The following is a 12,799-nucleotide window of genomic DNA, read 5'->3' on the forward strand; positions in this document are numbered from 1 at the left end:
AAAAAAAAAAAGTAAAAAATTAGCCAGGTGTGGTGGCACATGCCTGTAGTCCCAGTTCTTCAGGAGGCTTAGGTAGGAGGGTCACTTGAGCCTGGGAGGTTGAGGCTGCAGTAAGACCTGTTTGTGCCACTGCATTCTAGCCTGGGCAACAGAGCGAGACCCTGAAAAAAAAAAAAGAAAATAAAGTATTGGACTTTGATTATAACCCAAGAAGAAAGCAAAATGGAGAGGTCTGAAAGTTTAGGAAAATATACACTAGAATATAAAAGTCTATAAGGGCAGGAGCTTTTGTTCTGTTTTGTTTACTTCTTTGTATCTCCAGTGTCTAGAGCAATGTATGGGAGAATTAGCATGCTGACACAATTCTACTTTCTACACTTTGTATTCTACTTATGGAATACTCATGACAGTAATTAAGACAGACAGACTCATAATCCTATCAAACCTTCAGATCTACTAATTACCAATTTACAGTAAACCAGGAGGGCAGAAGATGTTAAAGGACAACACAGGGATATAAAATTGCAAGGAAAAGAAAAAGGAGCAGGGCAGGGGAAACAAATTAAAAGAGACAAAAAGCATTTCAATCATTTGGAAGGTATGGACATTATTGAGATCCTGTTTGAACACACTATAAAAAATGGGAACATAGGCCAGGCCCAGTGGCTCACACCTGTAATCCCAGCACTTTGGGAGGCCAAGGCGGGTGGATCACCTGAGGTCAGAAGTTAGAGACCAGCCTTGCCAACATGGTGAAACTCCGTCTCTACTAAAAATACAAAAATTAGCTGGGTGTGGTGGCATGGGCCTGTAATCCCAGCTACTCGGGAGGCTGAGGCAGGAGAATCACTTGAACTGGGGAGGCGGAGGCTGCAGTGAGCCGAGATCGCATCACTGCACTCCAGCCTGGGCGACAGAGCAAGACTCCGTCTCAAAAAAAAAAAATAAATAAATAAATCAGGACATAATTGAGGAAATATGAACACTGAGTATTTTGTAAGTATTATTATTATTTTTTGAGACGAAGTCTTGCTCTTGTCCCCCAGGCTGGAGTGCAGGGGCGTGATCTCGGGTCACTGCAAGCTCTGCCTCCTGGGTTCACGCCAATCTCCTGCCTCAGCCTCCCCAGTGGCTGGGACTACAGGCGCCCGCCACCACGCCCGGCTAATTTTTTTTATTTTTAGTAGAGACGGGGTTTCACCTTGTTAGCCGGGATGGTCTCAGTCTCCTGACCTCAGGTGATCCGCCCACCTCGGCCTCCCAAAGTGCGTAAGTATTATTTTTATTTGCTGTGATAATGGTACTGTAGTTATGTTAAAAAGAGTCCTTATCTTTTAGAGGTAAATAACTGAAATATTTACATATGAAATGACATGGTATGTGGGATTTGCTTCAAAATACACAGTATGTATGAGCATAAGGCAAGACTGGCCATGAATTGATAACTCTTTAATCTGGGTGCTGGTTACGTGGGGGCTCATTATATACTTCTCTTAATTGCCATATATGCTCCTCCTCTATAAAACTTATCATATTCTAAATAGCAAAAACAGTATGTTACTACTATTTCCACTTCACTTGCTTTCCAGTGGGTATGTAAAGAGGGAAAATAAAAAAGGAAATGGTTATAACAAAGGTAGCCACCTCAAGCCAGGAAGGACAGGGCCAGTACCATAAGATCCATATACTCAACACATGAATCAAGTAGGGATTGTTTTTAAAAGCGATGCTATAAGCTACTTTTTTTAAAATCAACTTTATTGAAGTATAATTTACATGATAAATGTATACATTTGTCCATCTCAATCTTTATTGAGTTGTATAACTTTTCAATCCACATCTCTGCCAACATTTGGTATTATCAGCCTTTTGGATTTTAGCTATTCTACTGGGTGTATAGTGCCTCGTTGTAGTTTTAATCTGCATTTTCCTGAGAATAATGTTTAACATTTGTGCTAAATTTTGATTATACATATACATATTTTTCAATTGTAACAATGTAATAGTCTCTGGCAAATATCTTATTATTATAACTTTTATTTCTGTATTTCTATATTATTTTATGAGGAATATTATGCAATTTGAACACTACAAGCCACAGAAAATGATCAGTTTATGGAACTAAGTCCAACTTCCAGGTAAAACGTAACTATGGTATGGTATTTACAGTTTGCGTTGACTAAAATAAGCTCCCAGCTGCCAGATGGAGCTATAATGTTGCCACCTCTACTGCCACCATCTGGTAACATTAAAAACAAATAAAAATATAGAAACTATACAATTCTGGGTCAGCCAAAGTCAAATTTCCAATGCAACTCTCTCACACACAGATCTTTGAAACTATAAAATGCGTTCAAACTGATTTGTTCTTTAGTGTTCGTTACTTTTAAATAAACTATATTACAAAATTGTCAAATAGCAAAATATTTCAATTTTCTCAAATTCAGGGAAGATGCTTTATGAAGCACCTGCTTTTCGATTTGTTCCAAGACCTTTGGCAAATTACGTTAGAACTCTATAGGTATCTTGAGGATAACTGAACCTTTTCCTAACTTAAATCATAGACTGCCAGACGGAAAAAAAAATGTCCTCGATGTTTTTAGTCTCTTACTGCACAATGTCAAGATATTCGCTGGGTTATACAATAATTGCCCTCTGCATACTCACAAATGTTAACTCCAGTTCTTTTTTCTCTTCCCTCTCCGCCTAAGAAGCTACCAGGTCACATGCTGGCGGATACGCAGTGGCGGAAACCTAGCGGTGACAGGGAAGGACAGCCCTCTGCCTACTGATCTGCAGGTTTCGCCTCCAGTTTGCTCTTACACCGGGGACCTCCGCTCGGACCTTAGCCCATTCATTTGATGATTCTCTCCCAGTTCGTTCTTCCACTGGGTCCCTTGCTCAGCACTACCCAAAATAACCACCATCTCAGCGCCCGCTGCACTGCCGCTCCCCGCCCCCGCCCCGTGGGGCTGCACCTGCCGAGGCCCAGGTTCGGCTCCGCGATCACGGTCGCGGCCCCCGGGGTCTCCGAGGGGCTTCTGCGCACCGAGGCAGGCGGGACTGAGCGGGACTCTGAACGGGCTCCCCTCCTAATGTCCCTCGCGCCTGAGCAGCTCCGGTCCCGCCGGCGCAGGGTGCGGGTACTCGGGCCATGCCGGCCCAGAGACCGCCGGCCCAGAGACCGCCGCCCACTCGAAGCCCCTGGACGGCCCCGCCGCTTACCGGCTCTGGCCCGTGGGGCACTAGGCAGAAGAGGCGTGCGGTCCGTGTTCTCTTCGCCATCGTTCCGGGCCAGGTCTCGAACCGGAGACCTCATGACGCCTACGTGGAGCAGGGGTACTCGCCACCTGGCAGAGAAAGGCGCGCCGGCCCGACAGCCCGAAGCCCCCGGGCCGAGCTGGCTGGACCGGGCGGGGCGGGGGCGATGACACCGCCCCACGGCCACGTCTAGTCCCCGCGGTCCCGCCCAGAGGCGGCCGCGCCGACTCCGCCCCCGCCGCCATCTTAGGTGTGGGCAACTCTGGCGTGGGTTGGGCTAGGGAAGCAGAGTTCCGGGAGTTCTCGTAGGATTGGCGCAAAGTGAGCCCGCCCCGCCGGTCTACGCATGCCGGGGAGCTGTTGTTCGAACTACCGTCTCTCCCGCTCTTGCACCTCCTTGTAAAGTGCAGGGGCCGCCCTTCCCGCAGCGAGGATGAGTGGGAGCTTGCGGGCGGGCAGTGGGGACTTGAATTGCACATAATTAAGGGGAGGGCTTCGACCGAACTAGGGAAGTGGGTGGTGTGCATTTCACAATTTGACATTCACTTGTTAGCAGTCAGTTGCCATACTGTTAGCAACCTTTGTACGATCTACCCCGTGACTGTGACGGCATATTGTCCCTAAAATAGCTTTTTTTTTTTTTTTTTCTCCCAGACAGGGTCTTGCCCTGTTGCCCAAGATGGAATGCAGTGGCGCAATCGCAGCTCACTGCAACCTCCAACTCCAGGACTCAAGGGATTCTCTTCAGCTCCCCCAAGTAGCTGGGACTACAGGGGCATGCCACCACATCTGGCTAATTTTGTTTCTACTTTTTATTTTTGTAGAGGCGTGGTCTTATTATATTGCCCAGGCTGGTTTCGAACTCCTGGGCTCAAGCAATCCTCCTCGGCCTCCCAAAGTGCTGGGATTACAGGCGTGAGCCACTGCTCCTGGTCCTAAAATAGCTTTTAGGTGGAAAAACAGCAATGGAAATTTGTTGAGTCCTATGATGTTGCTGGTTTTATAGGTAAAAATAATCAACATAGGTAGTTTCATATAGTTCGACCTATGGAATCCTCTGATGTATGTGTGCATGTTATATCTCCACGATAGAATTTGGATAGATTGTGCTAGCATTTGCGGACTCTGAGAAAGTGAAACTAGGAAAACCCAGCTTGCCTTGGCAGGGCGGATCTGGATCCGCTAATAAAGGCTGTCTCTGTGGAGGTAGAAAATAAGATGTAGATGCTCTCGGAGAGTTTGGTGTAGACAGGGAAGACCCGCAAGCCACTAATTCAGTAAACCAGGTTAGAAGCTTAGTGAGGTCCACGTGAGAACAAAGGGGAGGGTCCTTTACCTAGAAGGGAGGGCGAGGATTTCTGTAGGCATCCCTACCTCCAGATCAGTAAATGCTAGGGAAGTTCTCAAGTTAAAGCAGCAAATCAAGCCTTGTTTCTGAGTTACTGAATTACCATGTAGATTTTTACACTCTCTAAGGGTTGTAGAAAAATGCAATTTTCAAACTTGATTATGCAGAGTCACCTGGCAAATCCTTTTAAAATGTAGATTCAGATTCAGCAGATCTGGTGTGATTGTTAATTTTATGTATTAACTTGCTGGATGTCTTTGGATGAGGTTAACACTAAAATCATTGAACTTTGTGTAAATATGGCTGCCTTCCATAATCTGGGTGGGCTTCCTTCAATCAGTTGAAGGCCTGTCTAGAATAAAAAATCCGACTCCCCCACTTCTCTTCTCCAAGCAAGGGAGACTTCTACAGCAGAGTGTCCTCAGACTTGATCTGCACCACAGGTCCTCCTGGGTCTCCAGGCATGTGCACCATCATCTGTTTTGGGTCTGTAGTCGGCCAGCCTATATTGTGAAAGCCAAAACTTTATTACCCAAACTACCCAATTGGGGCTGTTTCTCTGAGAAGCCCAGTACATCTGGGATGGGCCTGAGATTCTGTATTGCTAACAAGCTCCCAGATGACCAAGGTTATAGATAACTTGGGCCAGGGAATATAGGTTGCAACAGACTTGAAAGACTTCAAACCAGAGGAATTCTTTTTTTAAATATTTCTTATTTTAGAAATTTTAGGTTTACATAAAAGTTGCAAAGATAGTACAGTGAGTTCTCCATACCCTTTGCTTAGTTTGACCTATTATTAAGATCTTACATTAGTATCATGCATATATCATAACTAACGAGCCGGTATAGATAATTATTAACTGAAGTTCATACTTAATTTGCATTTCTTTAATTTTTACCTAATATCTTTTTTTGGTTCCAGGATCTCATCCAGGATGCCACATTACACGTCTCCTTAGGCTCCTCTAGATTGACAGTTCCTGACTTTCATTGCTTTTGCTGACCTTGACAGTTTTGTAGAGTACTGGTAGGTTTTGTAGAAAGTGTCTTAATGTGGGTTGTTGAATTTTTTTTTGAGACGAAGTCACGCTCTGTCGTCCAGGCTGGAGTGCAGTGGCACGATCTCGGCTCACTGCAACCTCCACCTCCCAGGTTCAAGCGATTCTCCTGCCTCAACCTCCCGAGTAGCTGGGACTATAGGTGTGTGCCACCACGCCCGGCTTTTTGTATTTTTAGTAGAGACGGGGTTTCACCATGTTTGCCAGGATGGTCTCCATCTCCTGACCTTGTGATCCCCTGCCTCAGCCTCCCAAAGTGCTGGGATTGCAGGCCTGAACCACCGCCCCTGGCCTGAATGTTTTTCTTATAATTAGACTGGGGTTATGGATTTTTGAGGGAAAGGTCATAGAGGTAAAGGGCCATTCTCATCATGTAATGTCAAGGGAATGTGCTGTCAACTTATTTATCACTGATGATTATCACTAGTGATGGTAAGCCTCATCACATGCCTGAGGTCGTGTTTGTCAGGTGTTTTCACCGTGAAGTTAACTCATTTCCCCCCGGCCTTACTTTTCTCTTTGGAAGGAAATCAGTATGTGCAGCCTTCACTTAAGGGGTGGGGAGTTATCTACTCCACCAGTTTCAGGGGGAGAATTCTTTTGTTTGGGAGATTTGTTTATTCTCCTACATTTATTTACTTATTCAGTCATTTATTTTTATTAGTATGATATCATGGTTACTTATTTTATACTTTGGGTTATACTCCCAACACTATGTTATTTATTTTGTTGCTCAAATTGTTCCAGCTTTAGTGACTAAGAGCTCTTTCAGTTGGCTCTTGTGTCTTGCATGCCTCCATTGTTGTATTTTTTGAGCATTCCCTTACTTTCTGGTACAACAAGATGTTCCAGGCTCATCTTGTGTATTGTCTACCCCTGCCATTTCTATAAGGAGAATGATATTACAAACTAAGATCTGAGCATTGAGTGTACTTCTTCCTATTGCAGTGTCATTGATTCTAGGTTCAGAGGAGGTACTTTGGTTTTTGTTTTGTTTTATAGTCTTCCCAAGAAGATTTTGAGACAGGATCTTCCTCTGTCACCTAAGCTTGAGTGCAGAGGTGTGATCACGGCTCCCTGTAGGCTCCACCTCCTGGGCTCAAGTGATCCTCCTACCTCAGCCTCCCCGGTAGCTGAGACCACAGGCATGTGCCACCACCCCCTGCTAATTTAAAAAAATTTTTGTTAGAGACAGGGCCTCCCTGTGATGCCCAGGCTGGGCTCAAGCAGTCCTCCTGCCTTGACTTTCCAAGGTATTGATATGATAGGTGTGAACCACCGTGCCTGGCCCCAAGAAGATTAAAAAAAAAAAGTATGATGACACATTTTTTCCCCTTTATATCTGGCATTTATTTCCTGATTGCACACTACCACAGAAGATCATTGTTGGTGTTATTTATTTATTATTATTATTTTTTTGAGACAGAGTTTCACTCTTGTTGCTCAGGCTGGAGTACCGTGGTGCAATCTCAGTTCACTGCAACCTCGTGGGTTCAAGCGATTCTCCTGCCTTAGCCTCCGGAGTAGCTGGGATTACAGGTGCCCACCACCACGCCCAGCTAATTTTTTGTATTTTAGTAGAGATAGGGTTTCACCATGTTGGCCAGGCTGGTCTTGAACTCCTGACCTCAGGTGATCCAACCATCTCGGCCTCCCAAAGTGTTGGGATTACAGGTGTGAGCCTCCATGCCTAGCCTATTTTTTTTTTTTCTCCTTTCCTGGTCTTCTTTTTTTCTTACATGGTTTGTTTGAATCTGGATCCATTCATGTTCAGACCTCACATACCGTAGAAATCTCTCACATGTCTTTATGTTTTCTTCTTGCAATTTCTCTTTCTTTCTTTCTTTCCTTCCTTCCTTCCTTCCTTCCTTCCTTCCTTCCTTCCTTCTTTCTTTCTTTCTTTCTTCTTCTCTTTCTCTCTTTCTCTCTCTCTCGCTCTTTCTTTTTTTTTTTTTTAATGGAGTTTCGCTCTTGTTGCCCAGGCTGGAGTGCAGTGGAACGATCTTGGCTCAGTGGAACCTCCACCTCCCAGGTCCAATCAATTCTCCTGCCTCAGCCTCCCGAGTAGCTGGGACTACAGGTGTGTGCCACCACGCCTGGCTAATTTTTGTATTTTTAGTAGAGACGGGGTTTTGCCATGTTGGCCAGGCTGGTCTCAAACTCCTGACCTCAGGTAGTCTGCCCGCCTTGGCCTCCCACAGTGGTGGGATTATAGGCATGAGCCACTGTGCCCGGCCTCATATTTATTCTTTAGTTGATACTTTTCCTTTATCAACACTTTAGACTAGCACTGTTCAGTAGAAATATAATGCAAGCCATAGATGTAATTTTAAATTTTCTAGTAGCCACATTAAAAAAGTAAAACAAAGCAAAACAAAAATGGGGAAATTAATTGTATAACATGCATTTTTAATCCGATATATCAGTTCAACATGTAATCAATATAAAATGATTAATGAGATAAGCTCTTTTGTTGGTACTAATTTTTTATTTATTTTTTATTTATTTTTTTTTTGAGATGGAGTCTTGCTCTGTCACCCAGGCTGGAGTGAAATGGCATGATCTTGGCTCACTGCAACCTCCACCTCCCAGGTTCAAGCAATTTTCCTGCCTCAGCCTCCTGAGAAGCTGGGATTACAGGCACCTACCACCACACCTGGCTAATTTTTGTATTTTTAGTAGAGACGGGGTTTCACCATGTTGACCAGGCTGGTCTCGAACTCCTGACTTCAGGCTATCTGCCCACCTCGGCCTCCCAAAGTGCTGGGATTACAGGCGTGAGCCACCATGCCCGGCCTGGTACTAAATTTTTGAAACCCAGTGTGTATTTTATACCTATGGCACATCTCCATTAGGACCAGCCACATTTCAAGTGCTCAATAGCCACATTGTGTCTGGGTCTACCATATTGGACAGCATAGTTCTAGACCATGTGAGGGCTTATACTCTCTGTCTCTCCCATCCCCCATCCTGTCTTTGGATGGGAAAGGAACACCTTTTGGATAGAGTATCTAGTTCAAAAGCCTCTAGCTGTTTTTCTTAGTTTCTTCTTCCCTCAAATGAAGATAATAATAGAAACATTTTCATAGGGGTGTTGTAAGAATTAGATAATTAAATAAGATAATGCCTGTAAATTACAGTACTGTACCTGGTGGGTACTGTACTGTAATTATTACATTTCAATATATGTTAGCCATTAGCATTTTTTTTTTTGAGACGGAGTTTAACCTTCATTACCCAGGCTGGAGTGCAGTGGCGTGATCTCGGCTCACTGCAACCTCCACCTCCTGGGTTCCAGCGATTCTCCTGCCTCAGCCTCCTGAGTTGCTGGGATTGCAGGAGCCTGCCACCACACCCAGCTAATTTTTGTTATTTTTAATAGAGATGGGGTTTCAGCATGTTGGCCAGGCTGGTCTTGAACTCCTGACCTCAGATGATTCACCCCCACTTGGCCTCTCAAAGTGCTGGGATTACAGGTGTGAGCCACCGCGCTTGGCCACCATTACCATTTTTTTAGAGTTAAACTTGCTTTGCAAAATGAGCTTACCTATCTTAGGAACAACCCGTTTGATTTTAATTATAATTATATCTCTTTTAGGATACATATCATTTTCTGTATGGAATTTTATAGTTAGTAGTTGATTGTTTAATGTTTTAGTTTCCTTTTATAACTATAGGTTTCCTAGGAGCTGGAACCAAGTCTTATTTATTTTTTGCAACCTGAGCAGATCCCAATTCTCGTCCTTTCACTGTGTTCATTGTGTTTCACAGTGCCTCATCATATTGGCCTTAGTGAAATTTTCAAGTATGTAGGACTATATGGGGAATAAAAAGTTAAATGGAGGGGCAAATATTTAAATCACCAATTTAGTAATTAATTAGTTTTTGAGACGGAGTCTCACTCTGTTGTCCAGGCTGGAGTGCAGTGGTGCAATCTGTGCTCACTGCAACCTCCACCTCCAGGGTTCAAGCAGTTCTGTCTCAGCCTCCTGAGTAATTGGGATTACAGGCACCTGCCACCACACCTGGCTAATTTCTGTATTTTTAGTAAAGACAGGTTTTACCGTGTTGGCCAGGCTGGGCTCAAACTCCCGATGTCAAGTGATCCGCCTGCCTCGGTCTCCCAAAGTGCTGGGATTACAGGCGTGAGCCACTGCACCCAGCCTGAACCATTAATTTAGACTTGGTAAACTTGGTAAAGGAATTTTTTGATGAACAATATGGTTCTATAAAATAATCCTTTTTTACTGGGCGCGGTGGCTCATGCCTGTGATCCCAGCACTTTGGGAGGCCGAGGCAGGCAGATCACCTGAGGTCAGGAGTTCAAGACCAGCCTGACCAACATGGAGAAACCCCGTCTCTACTAAAAATACAAAATTAGCCGGGTGTGGTGGCTCATGCCTGTAATCCCAGCTACTCGGGAGGCTAAGGCAGGAGAATTGCTTGAACCCAGGAGGCGGAGGTTGCCGTGAGCCGAGATCATGCCACTGCACTCCAACCTGGGCAAAAAGAGCGAAACTCTGTCTCAAAAACAAAAAAAAATTATAATAATAATCCCTTTTTTAATACCAGCTTTTCCTCTAAAATAAATTATAATAAATTATAAAGATTATTGGCCAGGCGTGGTGGCTCACACCTGTAATACCAGCACTTTGGGAAGCTGAGGTGGGAGGATTGCTTGAGTCCAGGAGTTCGAGACCAGCCAGGACAACAAAGCAAGACCCCCATCTCTATAAAACAAACAAAACCTAAAAGAAAAAACTGGCTGGGCGTGGTGGCTCACGCCTGTAATCTCAGCACTTTGGGAGGCTGAGATGGGCAGATCACCTGAGGTCAGGAGTTCTAGACCATCCTGGCCAACATGGTGAAACTCCGTCTCTACTAAAAATACAAAAATTAGCCAGGCATGGTGGTGGGTGCCTGTAATTTCAACTATTCGGGCTCAAGCAATCCGCCTGCCTTGGCCTCCCAAATTGCTGGGATTACAGGCATGAGCCACGGTGCTCGGCCTGTTATCCCTTTTAAAAACTTTTCAATAGTAGCTTATTGCTTAGATATTCACATTTTTGATTGTGCATCTCATCACTAAAAATTTTGAATATGCACTGATAAGGGCAGAACGAGATATCTTTCTTCACGCATCATAAGGGGCACAGCTGACACTCATATAATGAAAGGCAGGTTAACAAGATAACAGATAACAAGTTTAATCAAAGTTGTTTTTTTTTTTTTTTTTTTTTTGAGACGGAGTCTTGCTCTTTTGCCCAGGCTGGAGTGCAGTGGTGCAATCTCGGCTCACTGCAAGCTCTGCCTCCTGGGTTCACGCCATTCTCCTGCCTCAGCCTCCCGAGTAGCTGGGACTACAGGCGCCCGCCACCATGCCCGGCTAATTTTTTATATTTTTATTAGAGATGGGGTTTCACCGTGTTAGCCAGGATGAGTCTCGATCTCCTGACCTCGTGATCCACCCGCCTCGGCCTCCCAAAGTGCTGGGATTACAGGTGTGAGCCACCGCGCCCGGCCAATTTAATCAAAGTTTTATGTGATATGGGAGCTTCAGAAATGAAGCTCCAAAGACCCAGGGCAAACTGTCTCTTTTTATGCTTGGGTTCAGTGAAGAATGGAGAGCTGTGTAGAAATGTGATTGAATAAAAGGGTATGATCTAGTGGCAACAGACTGAGAGTGGGGAAACCCAGCAAAGCTTGTCATTTCAAAATCTTAGTCTCTGTGTAGCATTCTTTCCTCCTGGATGTGGGACAGGGTGCCTCTGGAATGAAGGCCTTCAAGGGAGAAAGGAGAAGTGAACTTTCTAGGTTTTATGGCTTGCTTTGGGGGACAGGGGTTCTAGTTTCTTTTTTTTTTTGAGACAGAGTCTCGCTCTGTCACCCAGGCTGGAGCGCAGTAGCGCGATCTTGGCTCACTGCAAGCTCTGCCTCCCGGGTTCACGCCATTCTCCTGCCTCAGCCTCCCAAGTAGCTGGGACTACAGTCGCCCGCCACCACGCCCAGCTAATTTTTTGTATTTTTAGTAGAGACGGGGTTTCACCATGTTAGCCAGGATGGTCTCGATCTCCTGACCTTGTGATCTGCCCGCCTCGGCCTCCCAAAGTGCTAGGATTACAGGCGTAAGCCACCGCACCCGGCCAGGAGGTTCTAGTTTCTATGACCTGCATTGGAGAAGAATAATCCTGGTTTTTCTATTACTCAGTTTGAAGAAGAAAGAGGATGGGGAGACAGGAGGGCAGGAGAAGGTCAGAGAGACCTTGTTTCTGAGATTGCTTCTGAGGCTTCCCAATCTCCTTTAGTTCAAAGTACTCAGCATGACAAAGTGCCATACTTTGGGATACCTTTTTCTGAGCCACAACCATATCCAATATGTATATATTTCTCTATAAAGTACACACACACTATAAACACTCAACAAACGCTTAAAAAGGATGAATTGCAGACTATTGATAAGCAGAATATATAAGGAACTCAAACAACTCAATGGCAAACCCCACAAATAATCCAATTTAAAAATAGGCAAAAGACCTGAATAGACATTTCTCAAAAGAACACATACCAGTGACCAACAGGTATATTAAAACATGCTCAGTATCACTACTTGTTAGGGAAATACATACCAAAACTGCAATGAGATATCATATCACCCTACTTAGAATGCCTATTACAAAAATACAAAAAAATGACAAATTCTGGTGATGATGCAGGGAGAGGAATGCTTGTACACTGTTGTTGGGATGTAAAGTAGTACGGCCATTATGGAAAACAGTATGTAAGTTCCTCAAAAAACTAAAAATAGAACTATCATATGATCTGGCAGTCCCACTGCTAGGTATATATCTAAAAGAGAGGAAATCAGTATATTGGGGAGATATCTCCACTCCCATGTTTATCGTAGCTCAGCTCTAGTCTCAGTAGCCAAGATATGAAATCAACCTGTGTCCATCAAGAGATGAATGGATAAAGAAAATGTGGTATGTATATATGATGGAATATTATTCAGCCATAGAGAAGAATGAAATCCTGTCATTTGCAACAACATGGATGGTACTCAAGGTCATTATGTTAAGTGAAATAAGCCAGGCGCAGAAAGACAAATTCATATGTTCTTACTCATATAGGGG

At 44.3% G+C, this 12,799-nt stretch overlaps 1 protein-coding gene across 5 annotated transcripts in view; it reads right to left on the reverse strand.

Annotated features, from left to right (window-relative positions):
* Positions 1–3,592, reverse strand: part of SLC17A5 (solute carrier family 17 member 5) — a 55,317-nt gene extending 51,725 nt beyond the window's left edge. Inside the window, exon 1 of one of the 5 annotated variants that reach the window (XR_010126728.1) lies at positions 3,226–3,592. Coding sequence is in view for 3 of the 5 variants with exons in the window: in XM_054492317.2 (XP_054348292.1) it covers positions 3,226–3,319 (94 nt within the window). In the remaining 2 variants the exon portion in view is untranslated. The remainder of the gene's footprint in view (positions 1–3,225) is intronic. The other 4 variants (XR_010126730.1, XM_054492317.2, XM_054492319.2 and 1 more) reach the window with 4 other exon arrangements.
* Positions 3,593–12,799: the final 9,207 nt, after the last annotated feature.

The sequence above is a fragment of the Pongo pygmaeus genome, chromosome 5 (genome assembly GCF_028885625.2).
Source record: "Pongo pygmaeus isolate AG05252 chromosome 5, NHGRI_mPonPyg2-v2.0_pri, whole genome shotgun sequence".
Taxonomy (NCBI): domain Eukaryota; kingdom Metazoa; phylum Chordata; class Mammalia; order Primates; family Hominidae; genus Pongo; species Pongo pygmaeus.